Source organism: Quercus lobata, chromosome 5 (genome assembly GCF_001633185.2).
Source record: "Quercus lobata isolate SW786 chromosome 5, ValleyOak3.0 Primary Assembly, whole genome shotgun sequence".
In the NCBI taxonomy this organism is placed as follows: domain Eukaryota; kingdom Viridiplantae; phylum Streptophyta; class Magnoliopsida; order Fagales; family Fagaceae; genus Quercus; species Quercus lobata.
In genome coordinates this window covers 77,327,416-77,350,778 of record NC_044908.1, presented here as the reverse complement: position 1 = coordinate 77,350,778, position 23,363 = coordinate 77,327,416, and the positions used below count along the sequence as shown (strand labels likewise).

The 23,363-nt window shown below is 36.0% G+C and overlaps 2 protein-coding genes across 3 annotated transcripts; both read right to left on the bottom strand.

Annotated features, from left to right (window-relative positions):
* Positions 1-829: 829 nt before the first annotated feature.
* On the bottom strand, positions 830-6,864 carry LOC115990401. The gene is made up of 6 exons (XM_031114237.1): positions 6,492-6,864; positions 5,345-6,347; positions 5,047-5,234; positions 2,157-2,193; positions 1,764-1,831; positions 830-1,653 (listed from the first exon to the last, which is right to left on the bottom strand). Exons 1-6 carry the CDS (start codon positions 6,587-6,589, stop codon positions 1,155-1,157), a joined length of 1,893 nt encoding a protein of 630 aa, XP_030970097.1. The 5' UTR covers positions 6,590-6,864; the 3' UTR covers positions 830-1,154.
* A 2,437-nt stretch (positions 6,865-9,301) lies between these two features.
* On the bottom strand, positions 9,302-14,698 carry LOC115992038 ((E,E)-alpha-farnesene synthase-like). 2 transcript variants are annotated; one of them, XM_031116077.1, is made up of 7 exons: positions 14,482-14,698; positions 13,563-13,827; positions 13,044-13,419; positions 12,695-12,913; positions 10,322-10,466; positions 9,921-10,169; positions 9,302-9,654 (listed from the first exon to the last, which is right to left on the bottom strand). In XM_031116077.1, exons 1-7 carry the CDS (start codon positions 14,635-14,637, stop codon positions 9,310-9,312), a joined length of 1,755 nt encoding a protein of 584 aa, XP_030971937.1. In that variant the 5' UTR covers positions 14,638-14,698; the 3' UTR covers positions 9,302-9,309. The 2 variants fall into 2 exon arrangements, with proteins under 2 accessions (XP_030971937.1, XP_030971938.1); XM_031116078.1 differs by lacking the exon at positions 9,921-10,169.
* Between the last annotated feature and the right edge of the window lie 8,665 nt (positions 14,699-23,363).

Below are 23,363 nucleotides of genomic sequence, written 5' to 3'. Positions count from 1 at the left end.
AAACATATTAGGGTTGTGGCAAAAAAGTTGCGTCTATAAACTCTCTTTTTCTAGTACTCATGTACCTCACAGCAGGTATTGTGACTTTACTTAGGAGATCTAGTTGCTATTGCAAAACTCTTGCTGCAAAATATTATGGGAATGGATTAGAGGATTTGTGGATGTGGGAAAGCCAAGAAGCCAATATTTACAAGCTCAGAACCCAAAACTCTGACCAACTTTACGGTCCAACATAAATATTTTATTCCACGTGAGAATTCTTGCTTGACCCAGCTAGCCCTTTCCTTTTCCGTTACTTATGCCGCCAATTTCCTAGTGGCTTGACTCTGTAGTGAAAAGTGAAAACTACCGCTTAGTGGATACTGGATCCCACCACTGACATTCAGAATTAAAGAATGCATTCTAATAAGGGAATAAATGTGGTTTAAGAAAAATTAAGATTTTGATACAAGAAAGTGTTTTAACAGCAGTTGAATCGGGTTCAATCTACAACGGAAGTTGCTGTAAGTCGATGAAAACCTACTGTAAAAATTAAATCTTGAAATCATTTCCCCATATTTGCCTCTTATACTATACAGTGGAACCCTTCGGATCACTTTACTATAATCTTAAAACTGGTTATAATATTTAACCCATAAATAAAAATCAAATTCAAGCAACTTCAACCACTCTCTTTGACCTTTATTTTTTTTTTTTGGGGGGGGGTGTAAGTAGGCTCTCATTGAACTGCCCAAAAGGAAAAAAAAAGAAAAAAAAGAAACGAAAGAAGCCCTTTCTCATTGTAAACTACCAAATAACACCACCAAAACCATTACTGCAAATTGTAAACTGATGCTAAAATGGCCTCAAATCTCAAGTTAAAAAGACAACAGAACACTTTCTCCTCTAAAAAGATGAGGAAAAGTACAGTTGTCCAAGGAGAAAAGGCACAACAATAAATTAAAAATAAGATGGCACCAGTCAGCTAGATTATTGAAGTTGATTTTGTATGACAAATCATTTTTCTGAAGAAAACCATGAAAAGAATCAGGTGCGGGTATCATCACTAACAAGCTGCTAAGTATTTTTTTCAGCTTGCACATACCCAATGTTACATCACCACACATTCTTCTTACCGCAATGGATGCCCAATTGCCCACCAACCACTCATAAATCTAGTAACCATTAATCTGAGGCCTTGGGGTTGGACCAGTCAGCCTTGAAAAAGGCATTTGGGTCCGGCCAGGGAGGGCCTTTTGACCAGAAAACTGATCTGCTATCTTTGGATCAGAGACTGATTTAGAGAATGCTTGGGCAAGCTCGACAGCTGAAGCTGCTTTCCCATAGCGCAGACCACCAGCATCAGGGGAGGCTGGTTTTGGCTGCTCTACAGGCTTGCGCCAAGTGTCAGGCGAAGGTGGCCTCTCCACTTGCTGCTGCGGTTGCTGAGGCTGCTGCTGCTGCCTTTCAGTCTCTCTGTTGTTATTCCTCCTGCTCTCATTACGCCAGTTCCTCCTCTGCATATCAACTCTCTCAGAGTCTTGCCTGTGATCTTTCCTCTCGTATCTCTTTCCAGTCATTTGATCAAGATGAGAATTCTCAGTTTTTTCACTGTGGCGAGCAGGAATTGCATGCCCATGAACTCTTTCAGTCCTAGGAACATTTTGTTCAACCCTTCACAAAACAATAAGTCATCAGTTAGAATTAGTTTGAAAATTCAAATGGTAGTTAAGAGACAATAGAGTTGTAATAAAACAAAAAGAAAAAGATTAGAAAGTCACTACCTATCAGATTGTTGAACCAAGTCCAGGTTGTTGATTCCAACATCATCAACCCCTCGCTCCTTCAGAACCTGAGAAGTGGATTAGCTATGCTGTCAAGGTAGGAACATGAAGCCACTGATGACTGAATAACAGAAAAGAAAGAGATCAACACAGGACGGTACCCTTCCAGAGACTGGGAAATAGTGGAAAATGTGGAGGAAGGGGAAGGAGGTACAAGAGAAACAATATTTTCAAACTAGTAACCAGTATTAATCCTCCCCCCAAAAGCCCCAACACACACAGAGAGAGAAACCATATGTGATAACATATAATTGTCAACAGCTGCATGAAGATGCAACAAAGAAAATTTGTATATGGCATTTTAAATTAACAAATTAAATATGAAAAACTCACCAGTTCTCGTGGACGAGCACCACCAAACAACATATTCCTGCATCATTCACATAATTTGTCTCAGTACCAGAGAAAAAGCCCAGTGTCCAATAAAATGGAACCACAGAAAAGCAATTACATGCCAATTGTTTGAGTAAGGAGAATAGTACAGTAAATTACTTTTCCTAGGGAGAGATAGTGCCAAAATTGAAAGCAGAAAGTTAAACCAATTTCTACCATATTCAAAATTTAGTGCAACCCTTATTCCATGAATATTTGATTTAGCAAATTACCATAACAGCAAGAGATGAAAAGCTTCTTATCTGAAAGTCAGGAACTCAAAAATAAATGGGAAAAGAATTTAGTGGACATGATAATGTGGTTTCACCATTCACTGGATCCCAAAACTAATTTCTTTTAACCAGTCAAAGATACCAAGGCCTGCTCAGTCTGGTATTATATTAAGAGTGCTTTTTTATATATTCTTGACTATTTATGAAAATAGTATATAGCCGTATGGCATAACAACAAAAAACAAACACAATCCACACTTAGTTTATCTTTTATATCAACACACACAATCAAGAAGGAAAAGATATACTCTCCATTAATCATATCATAAAAACTGTACCTATACCTCATTTTATTTTAAAAATAAAAATAAGAACTACCACTAACCAATTCAACTTCCTAAGCAGTTATATGACCATCAAGGCATCAAGGCTACCCAAAAAAAAGGCTGATAAAAGTAAGACTGAAATCAGTTTCTAACCAAACATAAAAGCCAGCTTGGTCGCATCTTTCTTATGGACACTTCTAGAACGTTGAAAATTTAAGATAACTCTTAGGCACAGGAGTAGCAGAACCCCCCCCCCCCCCCAAAAAAAAGACCTTTATTTTCCCCAAACACCTCATATGCTAACAACAGAAAGTGTGCCAATTTTGCTGTCTTGTCATTGACAGTAGCTTACAAATATTCAATGTATTCCAAGAACTTTTATTGAGTCACCAATACTGCAACCAAATTCGAGGCTAAAGAACTTGATTTTACAAATAAGCCCAAATTACCCAGTTCAATACTTTGACATTCCTATTTCATAAATGTCTATTAAATGCCTATATACACAATTCAAGCACCCAAGGCATCTCTCTCCACCCCCCATAAAAAATTTAAAAAATAAAAAAATAAAAAATAAAAATCTCTTATAGATAGATATTTTTTTATATTTGGTAGGACAGGAAGAATACTATCAGTAAATATCTCCATGAGCTACATTTGAGCCATGGTAACTATTACTACCATAAATAACCTAGGTCACCCAAGATAATCTTCTCAAACCCAGACCAGAACTCTTATGATGAATTGATTTTGAAGAATACAAGACCTTCCTCAGACTTTACAAAACCCATAGTTGCACTGATCATAACATCCCAACCAGATATTGAGCCATGACTACCATAAATAACCTAGGGCACCCAAGATAATGTTCTCAAACCCAGAACAGAACTCTCATGATGAATTGATTTTGAAGAATATAAGACCTCCCTCAGACTTTACAAAACCCATACTTGCACTGATCATAACATCCCAACCAGATAGTTGAACATGTGCATTCAATACTGAACCAAACCCAGAAGAATGAAATGCCCAACACAAAGACATTTTATTGCAACCTTGTCTATGTTCTAATTGTTACACTACTCCTGAGGTTCAGTCACCCTGAAAAGTGAGGCCCAAAAGTAACAATAAATTACTAAAATGATGTTGCCACTCACATTCTAGTGTACCTATTTCATGCCCGACACAAAGACATTTATTTACAACCTTGTCTATTTGTGATTGAACACTACTCCCGAGGTTCAGTCACCCTAACAAGTGAGGATCAAAAGTCCCAATAAATTGACAAAAATGATGTTACCCTCAACCTTTGTGGCCAAAAAAAATCTCTCCCCTACCAAATGGGGACAATTTGAGGTTAAGGTTGAACCAATGTAATGGATTGGAAGAAGGATTGGGAGAGGGCAACCGTGAACGGCCACTACACAAGCTCAGTACTTCAATTTGAACAAGACCACCTTTTTTTTTCTTTTTCAGGGTAAAACAACCAAAATAATACACATGAAGTCCAAGAAAGAGAAACCAAGTTCAAAATTTGTTAATTAGCATGCCACTACTAGCAGTCGATTGCCTCATATTACTTTATTAACATCACTAGTGATGCCATATTTAAAATATAAATTGATAATGGCATCTTAGAATATAAAACAAATCTGTGCTTATGACATTCAAAGACACAATAAGATAATGTATGGGACTGACTTTGAATGGTAAAGCAAGGTCTCACCTCAAGATTCAATGATTTTTTGTTTTTTGGCCAGAAGACTCATTACAAATTTGCAGGGTTATTGTTAGGACTGTGTACACAGACTTTTGAAACAAATACAAAAAGATGTCAATAAAAAAAAAAACTAAAAAGATAGAAATCTAACATTATGTCCAATAAGAAAATAAGTCACAATCATGTCTAAGGCATCAATGTTGGTGTTTCCTTTTTGTGATTCATAGTATGTTTTTTTAACTTAGATCAGTTGACCCTGTGGATTACTTTATGCTCGAAAGATTGTGCCAATTGCCACCCCCCATTAGTATAAAATAGTGGGCAAGTATGGGGTTAAAACCCCACCCCACCTGCCCCCCCTCCCCCCCCTCTCTCTCCCTCAAGTCTTTACCTAGCTAAAACCTTTATGCTCAAATGATTGCTAATGTCAGGCCACAGATCTCTTGTTCCCTTATAAAATAGTATTCTTGCATTTTTCATCTTAATCACAAAAATATACATTTTTGATATGTAGTCCATATGATATTTTTAAAAAGGGAGAATCAGTAAGAAACCCAAAATCAGTTACTGACCTCTCTCTTTCAGCATTTCCTTCCAAATGCTCAGGAGGCTGTGACCGAGGCTTTAAGTTCAATTTGGGACGCTCCACAGCTTGCTTCACACTCTCAGTGCTAGCTATGCTAGGTTTTGCAGGACTCATATTTCCATACACTTCATTAACAGTTTCAGCATGAGCAGTGTCCCTCACCCGCTGATAGCCCTGTATGGTACATGAAATAACAGGAATTAAGTTCAAGGAACATAAAGTGAGCTATTCATTCTTTATCTTATATTTTTAACAAACACTCAATCGAGTAACCTTGCCAATACCTGTGTATGATCGACAACAGGAACAGGTTGTTCTGAACTTTCCAATGGCTTAGATCTTGGAAGCAACTTCAACTTAGGCCGCTCGGATGGCTCCAAAGGCACTGGGGAATGCAATTCAGACCCACCAAGTTTTCCATCATTACGAGCCAGCTGAGTCCTATCCACATGAATCACTGGGTTCCTCTCTTTTAATTCTGAGTACACAGGAGCCCCAGCTCTTTCATAATCCGGAATCTCCTTCCTACCAACCCGAACCCCATCCTCAATATTCAGACCCCTTTCAGCTTGTCTCGCCAATGTAGCATCATGATATTCTCTCCCACTCGCAACATCCACACTATCATAGCCACCACCACTGCCACCAAAGTTCTTAGACTGAAAGCCACTCTCCCGTTCGGGCGACCTAGCTGCCTCAACATCACCCTGATAAGGGGCCGGTTGCTTCGATTGCCATCTACCCGAAGACACCTTATCAAGTGCACTAGCATGAGCAAACTTTGAAACAGCATTTTGTCCTGCCAATGCAGCTTGCTGCACCGGCTCGTTAACCCCCATTGCCTCTTTCCTGGCTGCCCACACATTCGTATAACCCCCACTATTCCCACCTAAATTCTGTGAACTAACCCCAACAACACTACCCGCCTCATTAACCTTCCCGGCATACGAATTCACATTCCCACTTCCACCTCCACCCAATCCTTGCCTACTCGAAAAACTCCCACTCGGCCCATACTCGGGCTTCAGTTCAACACGGGCAGACGGGACCCGAATATTATCATCACTAATCGTCCGCCGCGGGGCAGACACCCCATCAAGCGGCTTCCGCTCATCCTCATCGAAATTCCGGCCAATGTGAGCAGCGTGAGTGAGAAACGGAGTCTTGTCATCAAAATGCCTCGTCGCGGGAGACGAGTGCGGCCGCGACCGGTGATCGGGTCGCCCCATCGGGTTCCCCCATGGGTTCGGGCGGTCGTAACCCGGACGATCCGACGGCCTCACAATTCTAAAACAATAATAAATAAATAAATAAAAATAAAAGGCAACAAATTTATACAATTCAGAAAAGTAACTAGGGTTTGTGAATATACAGATCTAGTGGGATTGAATGGCAGATCTAAATAAAGAGAAAGGGTAAAAAGGTACTTACACACCGGGAGCAGAGGGAAGAGGGAGATCAGTTGGGATAGAACCGCCGTGAAAGTCCTTGAGAGTCATCGTGTTTCCACTCCCTTTCTTCTTCGACATTTTCCTCTCTCTCTCTTTATCTTTCTCTTTCTTTTTCTTTCTGTGTTTATATATATATATATATATAGTTGTTGTTTTTATTATTGGATATTTTATTGGGAGGGAGGAAATGGAATTGGAGCGATTTGTTTTTGCCTCTGCACACTGCGCTCTCTCTATCTCGCGCCTCAGAAGCCTCGCGTCACGGACATCAAATTCCCAATTCAATTCACCGCTTCTCTTCTTCTATAAACACTAAAGAGAGAGGAGAGGGCTTTCTCGCTTGTACCCGGTTACGCCTCTACAGTTTGTTTACTTATCAATCAGATCCCGCCCCGTCACCCACTTTTTCTTTTCTTTTTTTCTTTTTTAATGTGACACTCTTTTTTTCTTTTTTAATGAAAAGGATAAGTTTAACAATAATTCTCGGATCACAATCTTTGGCTCCCATAGTATTTGTTTACCATTTTTGGGAGTGTACAGTTACCTAAATTTGGGTCGGTTTTAAGGATTAGTAGATTGGGTTGAGTTGTCAAATTTTATTTTACAATGAGTAAGTCGTTAAATTTATAAATCCAACTCGTACCTAACTCAACTATATTTAAAATATATATTATATGGTTTTATTATTTATTCTATTTTGTTTGATGAACTGTCAATAAATTTATAATTTATAATCTTATAAATATGCTTTTATATGTGTTGATTTGATGCACTAACAAAATAGTTTGTGTTGATTTTTATGAACCATCCACATACTTAGGTTTGATTAGTAAATCTGCTGTTATTTGTATTGGTAATCTTATAAATTTGTTGTTTTTATGCTCATCTCTTTTTCTTTTTATAAATGTCCTTCCCATGGGTTGAACTCAATTCATGTGGGTTAGGTTGGATCCCTATTATGTGTTGAGTTGCATTGTGTTTTTTTTAAATCTAACCATGGTGAGTTGAATTGAAACACTCCCCCAACCTAACTTATGTATGCCACTAAGTCACTAACTATATTTAACCTTTATAAATCAATGTGTCATCTATTATAAAGAAACAATTCAAGTATTTGTTTTTATCCAAATATATATATATATATATATATATATATATAAATCAACTATCACATACAATTGATTAAATAGAAGTTGTGAGTAGATGTGAAAGTCATGTACAAGTAAAAGTTTTTATTTATTTATTTATTTAATTAAGAAGAACAAGTAAAAGTTCTTGATCCTATGATGAGATTTTTTTTTTGGTTGCGAAATTTCTCTTTTCATGTGACAGACAGGATAACTTCATTGGAAAAATCAAACCACGTCAGCAAAATAGCCTAACACAAGGAAAATACATGAAACAAGCATGGGTCAAGTGTCTTCAAACTGAAAAGTGAAGCCAAGAGGATTTTTTTTTTTTTTTTTTTTAAGCCCAAAAGTCTTCTAATGTATAAATGGGTTGGGTGTGAGACTCAGCACCACACAAAACGGTCTCAAAGACCGAAAAACACATTACTATATGAGATGGGTATGAAAGCCCGCCACAGGCCCAAAGTCTGTTTCTTCACTTGTTAGGCCTAAGAGCCTAGATTTCTTCACCCCTGCATGTTAGACTTGAAGCCTATGACACTCTTCATCGAAGCCCAAGTCCCTTATCTATGAATAGTGGGTCATGAGATGCAAAACTTAACTTTAAAAAAAGGCTAGGCGAGGGATAGGTAATCTCTCTCTCTCTCTCTCTCTCTCTCTCTCTCTCTCTCTCTCTCTCTCTCTCTCTCTCTCTCTCTCTCTCTCTCTCTCTCTCTCTCTCTCTCTCTCTCTCTCTCTCTCTCTCTCTCTCTCTCTCTCTCTCTCAAATATAGTCAAATATGAATAAGAATCAATGCCTAAAATCATGTAACTTAATGGCAACATTTGGTTCTTTCCCTAAAAAGAACTTGGATTTGAACTCTCCTAGTTTATTGTAAAAACATAAATGATAATTAAGAATTATATATATATATATATATATAGATAGATATATGAGATAGGTTCAAGTTACATCTGGTGTAACTTTAAAAAGTTACACATTTTTTAAAGAGAGGTGCTACGTCCACAAAATTTTTACAATATTTTCACAACATTTTCATAACAAATCATAGATGGTTAGTTGTTATAGGTTCAAATTTGAACTTAACACTAAGATTACTTTTTTGCCCCAACAATAACAATTAGTAACAACTTGCCACTTAGGATTTGTTATAAAAATATTGTAGACATATCATTTCTCTTTTTTAAACTATTGGATTTAAGTAGATCTAATGGTAAAATAAAAATAAAAAAAAATAAAAAAAAACTCTTCATTAATGCTAATATTCTAATTGATCTCATTTATTATTCCTTATTTAATACATTTCATACTTATTTCTAAACCCAAAAAAGTGTATACATCTCACTCTTTCTCTCTCCACTGCACGTCTCTCTCTTTCTCTTTGCATGTCTCTCTCTCTATCTCCTCCATGGCTCTTCCACCTCAACAGCTAGGTCGCTGGTAGAGGGAAAAAAAAAAAAAAAAAAAAAGCCACAACCTACCCAACTTTGATTAATAACAAAACTATTGTTATGCCATTTTGTTGTTATGGATGAGAACCAATTATACACAAATACACATGGTTTTGCTATGTCGTTTTATTGCCTAGTCCTATCTATCTTCTAGATAGTGATCTTATTGTTATGCTGCACAAGTAAGAAATACAAAAATAAATAACTATCATAGATTCATAGCTGACAAATTGACCCATTTTCCATAATTTGACAATTCAATTCGGTAGAGCACGAGAGAGGTTCGACCAATAAAGACACAATATTTTTCCGAGTGTCTCGGTCTTGAACCCCAAACCCATCTCCATATTGGTAAAGGCTATGTGCCACACGAGCATTATTTGTTGCAATATTGACAAATGATTGCAGCATTGGCAATTGGTTGAAGCATTGCCCATTTATTTTCTTCCAACTCTTGTTTATCATGTCTTTGATGTGCTTCTGTGCAATTTCTTCTGAAACATCGGCTTCTCTCATATAACATAGGATTGATGAGGGTACATCACCTCTTGCTCTCTCAGCCTGTTTCAAGTTACTATTCCAATTAGTTTGTTCTAATATGGACATAATAATTAATCAATGTTCTCTATAACCAATAAAGAATGAGTAATACTATAAATATAAACTATTTTATAATATTTTTATAAATTATTTATGTGACGAATTCTTATAAGTTCTAATCTGAACTTGTCAATGACATCACATTTTTATCTATTAATAATTATTTGGAAAATGCTAAAACGACATCAGCAGTTTATAAAAATGTTGTATAAAGAAAGAGTAATTACCACTGAAGTCCCCAAATCATTGCAGAGTCGAATTATTATAGATATATTATACACAATTTCTTGGTTTTTCTCCAGAAAATCTTCCATCCCGTTTGTTACCTCATGTCCCATGGAAAAGAATTCGTGGACCAAAAGTAATGGGGCAGTCGATGAAATCCATGCATTACTTAGATATTCTTGCAGGGATGGACTGTAGCCCATGTTGTACCACTTTGCTTCCACAAATAATGCATTACAAAAATCTATCCACTATTAAAAAAGAAAAAAAGAAAAAGATATTCACTATAACTTCAATAACGATGATCTTTACCTATTGTGTATATATGTATTCCAATTAAACATGATGAAAAATGAACAAATGAGTAAATTTCAATTATTATGGAAAATGAACAGATGAGTACCCCTTTTTTAAGATATGGTAAAACTTGGTTCCAAGCACCCTTCTCCTTTTGAATTTCATTAGCGATTTCATCAGTAGTATTGTAGAGAGCTAGGAAGCAAGTCTTCATGCACTCTGGAAGCTGTTGAGTTTCACTAACATCCCACCTGAATTAAATATTTTGGTGAGAATAATTCTTAATGTTGTAAAACAATTATTTGCCTATTTTAAAATACCCCTAATATCTCCAAAATAACCAAAATATGCTCAAAACCTCTGAAATGCCTCTAAATCCTATAAAATAGCCAAATTATCCATTAAACCTTCAAAATGACTGAAATAGCCTTGAATCTAAAAAATGACCTAAATATTTTCAAATCTAATATGATTCATGAAATACCCTCTAAAAAATATAAATAAATATACCCCCTAAAAAACCATTAAAATGATGAAAATACCTTATAAAACCTCCAAAATAACCACGTAATGCCTCAAAATTATGGAAATCAACTCCAAACTTTTAACAGTTTCTCAAAAATACTTTATTAGTATCACTTAGAGGTTTCAATTGTTTGTACGTAATTATCCTTGTGAATGCTAGTTCAGTTGATAGCTTTTGTTAATTATTATTTTTATTTACTTTTATTGTTACACTCTTATTTTGAATATGCTTATTAGTGTAATTTTTAAAAATTTTATTTTGATTGTGCAGGTTGATCTAAGTTATTTTATTAATATATTAAAGTGAGAAATATATCAAAGTTTTTATTTCATATTTATATTAAATATAAATATAAAATTTATGATTTTTCATATGAGACCAACTCCAGCAAATATTTTTTGAGCATTTTCAGGAAAATAACTAAACATCAGAAAACAAATAATTTTCCTTGAAATGTTTTTACATTGAAATAAACAGGGCCTTAAAGTATTTTTGGTCCTCAATTTTTTGTTTCATTTTCATACTTGTGTGCTTCATTGTTATCCTTACCAACACCTAAGGGCATCTCCAACAAACTCTCCAAATTTTTGTACTGTTTGGAGAATGAATAATGACTTTTACCTTTTAGCTATCCACTTTTTCAGATACATTTTCCAACAGATTCTTTATTCATTCTCTATCTCATTTAAATATTATTTCTTCATTCTTTTTTTAATATTTTTTTATTCTTCCTTTGCAGATCACCCTTTGTAGCAGAAAGAGAACAAGAGGAGAGAATAATTTTTTTTTCTTTTAGTTGTTTGATTTTGTTGGTTAGAGATTATTTTGCTTTTACCTAAGCTATTGAAGATGCTCTAATTGACAAAAATTACTCACATGACATGACTAACATAATGCCTACGTATCACTTATTTGAAAAAAAAAAAAAAAAGATTTTGCTACATAGTTGGCAAAAAGGCTATGTCAGCTAAAAATTTCTATCAAAATACTTAAATCCACCCCCCCCAAAAAAAAAAAAAAAAAAAAACAAAAACATTGCAAAGAAACTTGGAGGGGGGAGGGATGAAGAAAAAGAGAAGAAAATTACTTTCACTTTCATTTTCATTTAATTATTTTCAGAGCAAACTTTTATCTAACATTGTCATTTTCTTTTTAATAGTTAGAGCATTTCTAGTAACTTCTCCAAATTTTTATACTGTTTGGAGAGTGAACAATTAAATTTACCATTTACCTACCTACTTCTTTCCTCTTTGGCTCACTTCACACACACACAACCGACCATGATCTTTTGACTTTTCCTCTGTATTTGCATTTTTGTTTTTTATTTTCTTTCTTCTTCATCTCACTTCACTCACTCACACAGCTGGCAAAGAGAGTTGGCCTTCGTCTATCTTTGTTTTCTAATGAGAAGAGAGAGAGTTTTTTATGCTTAGAAGTGAAAGAGAGAGCAAGGAAGAAAGAGTAACGGAGGAAAGAGAAAAAAAATTATTTTTTATTCAACTAGGTGATTATTTTAATAAATAAAAAATTTTTGAAGGTGCTACAATAAATGCTATAGTGTTTTCTATTTCATGAGAGGTACTGTAGCAACTACAATCCAAAATATAGAGATAGAGAAGCTTTTGGAGTGAAATTTTGGTGTGTTTGTTCTCCAAAATTAGTTTTAGAGAGCCTATTGGAGATTCTCTTAGAATAAAGAAAAATGATTCAAACCCTAAACATTTCTATTAAAAATACTAGAGAAGTGTTAGTTAAGCTACATGTTGCTTTGCCTAAAGTGGTTTATTTATTATTTATTATAGTTATGTGATCCATAAGCATTTTATTAGTAAGGACCAAAGTAAAACAAAAAAAACTGTGTGAGGACCAAAATAAAACCAGCCCAGAAGTTAAAGTATATTTAACCCTATTTTATATTGAAAGTTTTCAGCAGTGATATTCTGCAATGCTAACCTATTTATGGCATTTGTGAAGTGCTTTAGTTCTTCCAATGTGCCATAAACATCATAAACATCATCAATTATCAGTATCAGAATAACAACTTTCGTAAGCCATTTTCTAAGACATGTGTACTCAGGCTCGAAAGCAAGGCCCACTGAGCACATAAAACTTTCGGCTAGTCTGTCTCTGGCAAAACTCAAGTTCTCTGTGAGCCCCAGATTTCTCCACCACCTAAATGACACAAAGGTACAAGTAATTAAGTTGTTTCTCTTCATGCTTATAATTAGTATTTTGTGCAATGCAAAGTGAGTTTGGGGTATAAGATATATATTCACAAATCACATTATTCTTTGGAAGCTACCTGGATGATTCCCTTAGATCTTTTTGAAGTATGGCTTGAACTATGTTGAAATGAAGTTTAGCAAGTTCAAGTAAGCTCGAGTTCATGTGAATGTCTTTCTCATATGAATTGATGTGCCATTTGACATCAAACCACTGTACTCTCCTTTGTGATGGAAGTTCCAAAACATGGAACACTTGCTTGGCAAGGTCACTGTCTAAACTGGAAATGCTTTCTTTGAGAGTTGCAGTTGAGAAATCTCTAGCCACATCCAGAATGTTTTCACCTTCTAAACCCAAGTGTGAGGCCTCCAAAAGCTCAAGCATTTCTTTGATATTTATGTGCGTGTTTTTTCTGAACAAACCAGTTTTTTCATCCATGAAGCCTCTAAACATATCTGAATTGCACAGAATGTACTGGTGTTAGATATTAGGACTTCAAACAACAACCAAGTTTTAGTTTCTAAGTTTTTTGGGGTCAGTTATGGATTTTTAACAGATTAGTTAGGATCGGCGATATGATTAAATTCGAAGATTTTACCTTGAGAAACTTCATAGCCATGCTGCCTAAAAAGCCTAAAGCATAGTGCAGTAGTGTAGAGATCCTCTTCTGGACTAGAAATTTTCTTCTTAATAGATGCAATGGTGTCTAGAGCCTCTTTGATTTCCATATCAAAGTGGCTTGCTAGGCCTAACTTGTTTACGCTGTCGATCAGCTCAAACGTTGCCACAGAGTCCACTGCATTCGCAAATATTATCCTTACATCTTCTTTAAGTTTCTGTACCCTTCTTTCATATTCTTGGCCCTGCAAAAACACCATTGTCCCAAATCTGAATTGTGTTAGTGAAAATCACGTGCAGAGGGGCTCTCTAAAAATGAGAATGGACAATAATGAAAGGACAGAGTTTAGGAAACAAAATTCCTACGACCTCCACATTCATTTTTAGTCATTCCATTGATTTAGTAAGTCATAAAGTTTTTAAATATGACACGTGAATGATCTTACGAATCATCATATAATAAGTAAGAAGAAATTCCAAAAAATTCCTTTAAATTGGTTTGGAAAAATACACTGTCTATAATGAAATAACTTGAATACTCCGGGTCTATTTACACGCACTTATGTTCCCTCTTGATGAGTTACAATTTGAGAAACAAATACAATAATGTGTTAAGAGTCATATTTTACACTATAGAAACTAATTGCATAAGAAGTTATTATCATTTCTCTATGGTAGAGTATGGAATAGAACAGAAAAAGAAGCCATAATTATTTTTCGAGATGAAAGATGAGAGAATCTGTTGACACAACATCAAAGTTATGAAAAAAAAATAGTTAGTCTTTATGAAAGGGACAAACGTTTACTAATATTGACCACATAAAAGTTGTAAAAGTTGTGGCACAAAAACTCTAGTCACGATAATATTCTCATAGAATATATTTAGAAAGGATTCTTACGTCGTATATGCTAGAAAGAGACTGTAGGTAATCGTAGTTCCATATGTTTGGCTTATAATTGGCAGATCTTCGTTCATGTTCGATATCATTGGCTTGAGGCTTCATCTCGGATGATGAAGTTCGCAGCACAGATTGCAGTTGTTTCTTACAATCCATAGTGATGGAATCACCTAAAAGGAAAAGCTAGAGGAAAAATTAAGAAAGCTTGAGTTGAGGAATGCAGTGTTTATGGATTTTCGAAACCTACTTTGGCCTGCTTTATATAGGCAATGAGGCATACAAAATGACAAAAATAAGAAAAGATCATTACTAATAACTACGAAAGACCTTCTATCTTAGAAGGAAGTGGCGGAGCCACATATTGTTGAGTGGGTATTTCAGTAATAATCGAAAATAAATAGCAAAAAAAAACTCAAGAACGAGTTTTTTTCCAACCCAAGGAAGATGATGCAAATCAGTTATGACGTTTTTTTTTCTCTTCCTAGTTGAATTAGGATTTTATTTATTTTTATTTCCCTAATTAAGCTGCTTTCTTTTCTCTAGTAGTGAGTAGCACTTTGTTGTTTCTTTTTCTTAAAGGAGTTAGGAGAATTTTTTCAATAAATGCTCCTTAATTACATGGAGGTGGTGATTTATTAAATTGTTATCAATGAAAGTTTAATTTGAGAGGTTTTCTCTATTCTTTTGTTTACGAACTTAGAGTTTTTGTAGAATTTAGCTAAGAATTATGTAATTATTGCATGTGTATTACCGATTTCTACTTCTATACTCTCATAAACACTTAGATTAGGTTAGAGTAAAATTTTTATTTTGTATTAAAAAAATAATAATAATAAGAATTCTTAATTCTCTTGCTAAACCATGTTTACGGGAAAAAATTGGCTTTTGCCCCTTTTAAAAAAACAATCCAGCATTTTGCCCACTTTCCCAAATTAAGTAGAGAAATCTCCCTCTTTTGAAACTCGATTTTCTCAAAATCGAGTTAAGCCCTATAGTGACATTTTTAAGGATCCTATAGTGATGTTTTAAGGACCTATAATGGCGTTTTGTAATCCGATTTCCTTGAAATTGAGTTATAGGTAAAAAAAAAGGAAAAAAATTGCATGTAACTCGACTTCATGGAGATCGGATTACAAAACATCGCTATAGGTCCTTAAAACGTCATTATAGGCTCCTTAAAACGCCACTATAGGACTCCAGAATTTTTTTTTTTTTTTTTTAAACTCAATTTTGAGAAAATCGAGTTTCAAAAGAGGGATATTTCCCTAATTAGTTTGGAAAATGGAGCAAAATGCTAGAATTTTTTTTTTTTTTTAAAAGGGGCATTTGCCCATTTTCTCCCATGTTTACATATATAAAAGACCAAAGTTGTAAGACTTAGGTTCCCGTTAGCACAGAGCCGTAGTCTCCTTGAAGTAGATGAAAAAGAAAGGATGGACTAAATGGTTGTCAAAGTTGGAAACGCAATTCTTACGCTGTCAAAGTTGGAAACGCAATTCTTACTTCAATTTTCAATGGGATGGAATATGGCCTCCTCACTTAAAGCCAACAAATTAAGGGACGTACGTATTATCTCAATTCTCAAAATAAAAACAAAGACACATCTTTTGCTTTTATATTTTATAAAAGTGGTCCCAAAAAAAAAAAAAAAAAAATCTAAATGTTACTCACCAATCAAACAAGAGAGAGAAACAGGGATAAATTGACAAAAAACTTGTTACTTACCCAACATTTGTCCCTTCCCCCTCTCTCCCCTCACTGTGAGTGGCATGTATTATGATACTTATGTAACAAATCCTAAGTGGTAGGTTATTACGGATTATTATTGGTGGAGTAAACAAGTTATTTTAGTTGTAGGTTCAAATTAAAATCAATAACAACTAACCACTTATTATATATTTGTTGTGAAAATGTTATGAAAATATTGTGAATGTAGCACTTCTCTAGTATGTATTAATTCTATGTTGTCCCAATTTAGTTGACTAGTGAATCTTGAGAGATCTCTTAAGTTCCTAAGCGTCCTGCAACTGTAGTTTACTAAAAGGAAAACGATTTAAATCTGTTTGGGGAGGAAACTTCAACCCAACTTTCTTGGAAAATTTAATTTGGCTTTCGTTGGAATGCTTTTACAGACATATACTTCCAACCCAAAAAACCATTGGAAATTAAGGTGTTTGTCGTGAAACAGTTTGATTAGTGTATCGTGAGAGATTTTGAGGATGTTCAAACTTGGGATTTTTTTATTATTTTTTTTTGGGAAATAATGATAATAATATTTATAAATTTGAGGTGCTCTTGTGCCACATATGTTTTATTCCTTCCCAAGTTATACTTTTGGGATTTGGCTTACCTTGAGTAGATTTTTAACGGGACATGTCCTTTCATTTTAAATATAAAATGATAAGTGATAGTGAATTTTAATCTTTATTTTTTATTTAGTTAGTGGGTGATGTGGCAATCTCTTATTAAAATAAAAAGAGACTCTTTTTTAAAAAGTACTAGAGATAAGCCAAACTCATACTTTTGTGTTAAGTACGTAATGGACTCCAATTTAATAAGCATTAAGCCTTAAATGACTTTAGGAATATTATTTCTTATAGGGCACTTGTACTATGGCAAGACCTAATATATACATACATATATAAATATATATATATATATATATTTATATTTATATATTGTCAATTATGTTAGTGCCACAGTATTAGAATAGGCTTCTCTATTCTTTGGTATTTTTGTATAAACTTCTAAGTGCTAACTTTGATCTAGAGATTTTAAGGTTTCTTTAGTCACTTGATTATGGTGATTGAGAGTTTTTTGGCTTTGTAATCTCCTTTTTTTGTAACCCACTGCCTATGGTGGGGGTTATTTTGACTTTTGATAAGGCTAATATGAATTGTAACAGACTTTTGAATTCTTAGTTTTTATATTATCTCTTGGTTTACCGAAAAAAAGAAATTTTCTTCTCAACACTGCATAGCCCAAAAGCTGAACCACGTAAAACTATTCATTTTTATTGGGTTATATGCTCAACAAATGGCTATTTACGCTTATGCTACCCTCAACAAATTGGTTTTAAAGCTGCCACTTTTATAAAAACAGCAAAATGTTTGCTGGTAAAGGTTTTACAGAAGGGTGCTCCACTGTTCCCACCCAATGCACTTGGCGATATATATTTCACCAACCCAAAAGAATATTAGCATCGTTAAATATATTGATGATTCCAAGTTGAAACTAAAGTAAGGAAATAAAATTGATGTAGGAAAATGATAGAAACAGTGGAAATTGAAGGACCCATGTTGATAAAGCGTAATGACTCATTTTTACTATATAGTCTGGATATTGGTTTATATATATATATATATATATATATATATATGTTACAAATTGATTTTTTTTTTTTTTTTTTAAAGAACATCAGATGTTAATGAACTAAACAGAAACATCATCAATTATTAGTATCAAATTAGTGACTTTTGTAAGACATTTATTAAGACGTGATTACATTTGGCTAGTATTTTATAGATTGAGATTCGGTGGGATAGCAATATGCTATTGCACTGTACAGTTAATCATTGGATATAAGAAAGGAGTTAAAAAATAAAGTGTTAAAATAAAATGGTAAAAAATTAAAAGTTAAAATTTTTTTTATTTAAGGATTGAGATTAAAAGTTTTAAATCAACCTTTAATTTACTATTACATGGTACAATAGCATTAACTATTTAACCAAATTAAAATTTGTCTCTTGCTCATGTTTTCTGTGAGGTCCAGATTACTCCACCAGCACCTAAATGACATAAAGATACGAGTGAGTTCTTTTCTTTTGTGACGTATGACGTATGACGTATGACGTATCACTTTCTTTGGTAGCTAGTTGAATGATTTCCCTTAGATCTTTTTTAAGTTGGGCTTGAGCTATATATGTTGAAATGAAGTTCAGCGAGTTCAAAAGAATGCATGCTCCTTAAGGGTGTATTTGGTTGGGGTGAAAAAGTGAGAAGATAAAAAATGATGAGATGATAGAAAAGTGAGAGTGAAAAAGTAAAAGGATAGAAAAAGTAAGTTTATATAAATTTATTCATATATCCTTATTAAAAAATGATGTCCAATTAAAACAAAAAAGTGATGAGCAACCAAAAAAAAAAAAAAAAAACCCACAGAGCACCACGCCCACACTTAGGAAATCAAAAGAAAAAAGAAAAAAAAAGGGGAGGCAACATTCACGCCCAGGAAACCATTAAAAAAAAGCACATGAGCAATTTTGTCATTTCACCATCAAATTCCCTCCATCCCGTTTTCTTTTCATTTTGGAGAGACAAATTTTGTGTAGGCCAGCGTGGAAAATGCTTGGCCCCACCAGAAAATCACCATCCCTCCCCCCCTTACCAAACAACACTCGTTCCCATTTTCCCTCCTCTTTTCTCTTCTTTCTTTTCATCCCACCTATATCACCTCCTACCAAACACACTCTAAAATAGCATTTATAGTTGTGTTTTTCTCATATACGTCGATGTGCCATTTGATGTTAAACCACTGCACTCTCCATTATGATGGAAACTCATTATTTAGCAAGGCGACAAGGTCATAGTCTAAATTAGGACTGCTTTCGTTGAGAGCCTCTATTGAGAAATCTCTAGCATCATGATCATGAGATCATCCAATATTATGTCTTCACCTTCTAAAGCCAAGTGTGAGGCCTCAGACCTCCAAAAGTTCAAGCATTTCTTTGATATTTTCACGTGTGCTAGATTTTCTAAGAAACTTCATAGCCAGGCTGCCTAAGAAGCCTAAAGGATAGTGCAGTAGTATTAACAAATGTAGATATACAAGTGAGTTCTAGCTAACTCAAATAATTAAGTTTCTCAAATAAAATATTTGGAGTTTAAATTTTGTCTATATTTAAAAATTAATTAGTGTCTTAATCTGATGATAAAAGCAATTATTATAAAGTGGATGCTTTAACCTTATTAAGTTCAATAGTAGATTCATTCTCATAATATCTCTAATGAGAAGAAAAAGAGTTTCGCATGATATCTATAAAAAAATGCACTAATACCCAAAAAAAAAAAAAAAAAAAAAAAAAGCCTGGCATTCCAACATATAATGGGTCAAAACCCTAAAGAGTAGTCCTAAAACATAGAAAATAAGACAAAAAAGATGACATAGCTAAACCATGTATAGGACTTGATAAATAATTTTGAATTATGCCAATATGCCCAGTAATGAATAAAAAATCAATAGTCTAGCAATTTATTTATAGAGAGATTATTCTTACTCTTTCAATTTCTATTATAACTTTGAATATGGAAATTTTCAATCATGAATATATATATATATATATATATATATATATATATATGTGGGGTCAGAGAACTTACGATCCAGCCCACTTTCCATTAGGACTCAGGACCCGTGCCGAGAAAAGTAGTTACCGAAAACAAGTTGTGAAAGACCAAATAGCCTATAGATGCAGCCGAGGATGACCTTGTCCTCGGCATCCCAAGACTTCAAAAGAAAGAGCGACAGGTTGTCAAAGGCAACCTCCAAAGCGCCCTCAGAAGAAAAGGCGAGTAGAATAGGACTCACATAGGGGTACAGAGTGGGAGTGGTTCAAGGAAAAGATGTCACTTCCGCATTGAATGCGCCCACAAACGTCCTAGTCGTATTAATGGGAAAAGACTCCTGAACAGTGTGGCTTCGGTTATTGCAACTAACAGAAAGTAGGGGGAGGCGGCCGATGGGATAGGTACTTAAGTAGGTACTCGCCTGATCAACAGATGGAGGGTCAGGATCAACTGAGAAGGGTTATATAATGTGAAGGCTTATGCACCAAAGAAGGGGGACCAGGGTACCCACAAAAGGGGAAAGGAAGAATAGGAACATTGAGCTTCATGGACAAGATCCACGGACAACCTTAGCTCACCTCTGTGCGTCCACCATGAATACCATGATTACCCACCGTCCGGTGACCAAGGCCTAGTCTTTCAAGCCCACGGTCTACAAATTATATTGTTTGGGTCTTTAACGTATGAACCCAATACCATCTTGGGGTCGTTATAAATGGAGTCCTTACAATTGGCGCCGTCTGTGGGGAAGGCTTGCGCGTTGGCCTAGGCGGTGGATCGAGAAAGTCCCTCCGTCACCTCCAGCAGCCCGTTGTTGTGCCCTATCATAAAGTTCCACTAGGGGCTACACTTCGAAACGTCAGTAACGCGGACAGTTCTAGGGGCCTCCAACGTCAGATCAACGTCCCACACTTTAGTCGAGGTGCTAATCCCCCCCAAACTTAAAGAAAATCTAAGTTTTGGACAGAACCAAAGTATTGCATGGTCCTCGGACTTAAACATATGGGGAAACCAACTACTTAAAGAAAATCTAAATTTTGGATAGAACCAAGGTATTGCATGGTCCTCGGACTCAAACTTATGGAGAAACCAACTACTTAAAAAATATCTAAATTTTGGACAAAACCAAGGTATTGTATAGTCCTCGAACTCAAACCTATGGGGAAACCAACTACTTAAAGAAAATCTAAGTTTTGGACAGAACCAAGGTATTGCATGATCCTCGGACTCAAACCTATGGGGAAACCAACTACTTAAAGAAAATCTAAGTTTTGGACAGAACCAAGGTATTGCATGGTCCTCGGACTCAAACCTATGGGGAAATCAACCACTTAAAGAAAATCTAAGTTTTGGATAGAACCAAGGTATTGCATGGTTCTCGGACTCAAACCTATGGGGAAACCAACTACTTAAAACATATCTAAATTTTGGACAGAACCAAGGTACTGCATGGTTCTCGGATTCAAACCTATGAGGAAACCAACTACTTAAAGAAAATCTAAGTTTTGGACAAAACCAAGGTATTGCATGGTCCTCGGACTCAAACCTATGGAGAAACCAACTACTTAAAGAAAATCTAAGTTTTGGACAGAACCAAGGTATTGCATGGTCCTCGGACTCAAACCTATGGGGAAACCAACGACTTAAAGAAAATCTAAATTTTGGACAGAATCAAGGTATTGCATTGTCCTCAGACTCAAACCTATGGGAAAACCAACTACTTAAAGAAAATCTAAGTTTTGGGCAGAACCAATGTATTATATGGTCCTCGGACTCAAACCTATGGGGAAACCAACTACTTAAAGGAAATCTAGATACCAAGTTGGGCCTAACAATACACATGACATCTCGGATGATGCCTATATCTCCACTGAAGTAGGTTCAGACACAAGTTCAACGCCCTATGGGCGCGGGTAAGTTAGCATTCCGGGATATGATCCCACATATATCATATGCATAACCATTCATACATATTAAGATAACTAGTTCAAAAATCATGAGATTCGCAACAATAGTAAGTATCGATAAGGGCAACTAACATGTAATTTAAAAGAAAAAGGAAGAAAAGAATTTCATATATGTGGTCAATAGGTTCAACTACAAGTAAACTATAAAGTTTTCAAAATAAAAGGGAAACTAGGTAATAATTAAACTAAAAACAAATACGAAAGTTGGCCAGGGCTTCTACTTCTTCAATTTCGTTTTGGCCACATCCTAGGAAGGCAGAGCAGGATTAGCTTCGGGGCCCTGGGAGACATCCCCTTCTTGGGAAGGTTGAGCAGGGTCGGTTTCGATACTCTTGGGGACCTCAGTAAGGGGAATTGCCTGTAGGGGTTGAGCAAGGATTTCTGGCTCCTCGGCACCAGAGATCTGAGCATTGACTGTAGGCTCAGCACCCTCTTTGGGCATCTCGGGATTCAGACATCTAGGTGCTTTCGTCGCATCATGAGGCTCTCCCCCTTCAGTCGGCTCACCAGGGGGGACGATGATTTGAGCAGTTTCCAACTGAGCAGCCCCTGCCTCCTGTGGATCACGCATAGTCTCGGAGCTGGCGGAGGTGGTCTCACGGATGGCTGGAGGGTAAAATACGCTTTCCGCCTTCCACAAGTCGGACGAAGCTTCCACCCCAGCTCGCTTGAGGGCCTCTTCCCAAACCTGGAAGCAGTATAGCCTGCATACTCCCGGGATTTGAGCTTTAAGGGAGGCCTGGGTTTTAGCTACTCCCGTCTCGTAACCCTCCTCCTCGGCCTTGTCCCTAGTAGTTTCGGCCTCGTTTCTGGCAAACTCGGCCTCCTGCTTAGCCCTCACGGCTTCATCCCGGGTAAACTCCGCCACGCCCTTAGCATTGTCTGCCATGATCAGTTTCTTCTTCAAATCACTGATTTGCTCCTTAGCTATCTGCAATTGATCCTCGGTATCGAGTAGGCATTTTGTCTGTTCCTCGGCCTTTTGGGCACCAGTTAAACCTGCCAAGGCACTATTCCTGGCTCGGGTAGCCTCCTTTAAGTCCTCCCTAGCCTTCGCAAGGTCGGCCTTGGACTTTTTAAGGGTTTGCGCAATATCAATGCGTTTATCGCGCTCAAGCTCTGCGATCTTGCTCTGCCCCTTAACTTCTTCCTCCATCCTATAGGTGGCCGGGATAGCCTGTCAAGTGAGATAAATACATTGTGAATGAAAGTCCGAGAGTAAGAGTTAACAGAGTTTTAGGTTTCAAGAGTCTTACCATACCAAGTACCTCTTCGCACTAAGGAAAACCTCCTGCATCCTCATGTTCTTCAACTCTTCCACATCAGTAGGAAGCAGCATGGTTCTCCCTAACGCGTCGGCCACATAACTGCCATCACCGTCTCTAAGGTCCCTCATGGACGCGGTTTCCAGCAATGGCTCCCTGTGGAGCATTGGGGCGGGCAGCCAAGCACTCGGCGCGGATTGGGCTTCGATCCCTTTCTCCTTGCTTTGGGAGGATTGGGCCTCGATCCCTTTCCCCTTGCTTTGGTGCCCAATCTTTAACTGTTTTTGAGCTCGCGAGGTTTCAT

Coding starts and splice junctions, on each gene's coding strand:
- LOC115990401 (XM_031114237.1), bottom strand. CDS start 6,589: ATGTCGAAGAAGAAAGGGAGTGGAAACACGATGACTCTCAAGGACTTT. Junction 5,235..5,344: donor CTGTTGTCGATCATACACAG/GTATTGGCAAGG, acceptor TGTACCATACAG/GGCTATCAGCGGGTGAGGGA. Junction 1,654..1,763: donor TTGGTTCAACAATCTGATAG/GTAGTGACTTTC, acceptor TGTTTTGTGAAG/GGTTGAACAAAATGTTCCTA.
- LOC115992038 (XM_031116077.1), bottom strand. CDS start 14,637: ATGGATTGTAAGAAACAACTGCAATCTGTGCTGCGAACTTCATCATCC. Junction 10,467..12,694: donor TTCACAAATGCCATAAATAG/GTTAGCATTGCA, acceptor TATTTAATTCAG/GTGGGATGTTAGTGAAACTC. Junction 9,655..9,920: donor ATGATTTGGGGACTTCAGTG/GTAATTACTCTT, acceptor AACTTGAAACAG/GCTGAGAGAGCAAGAGGTGA.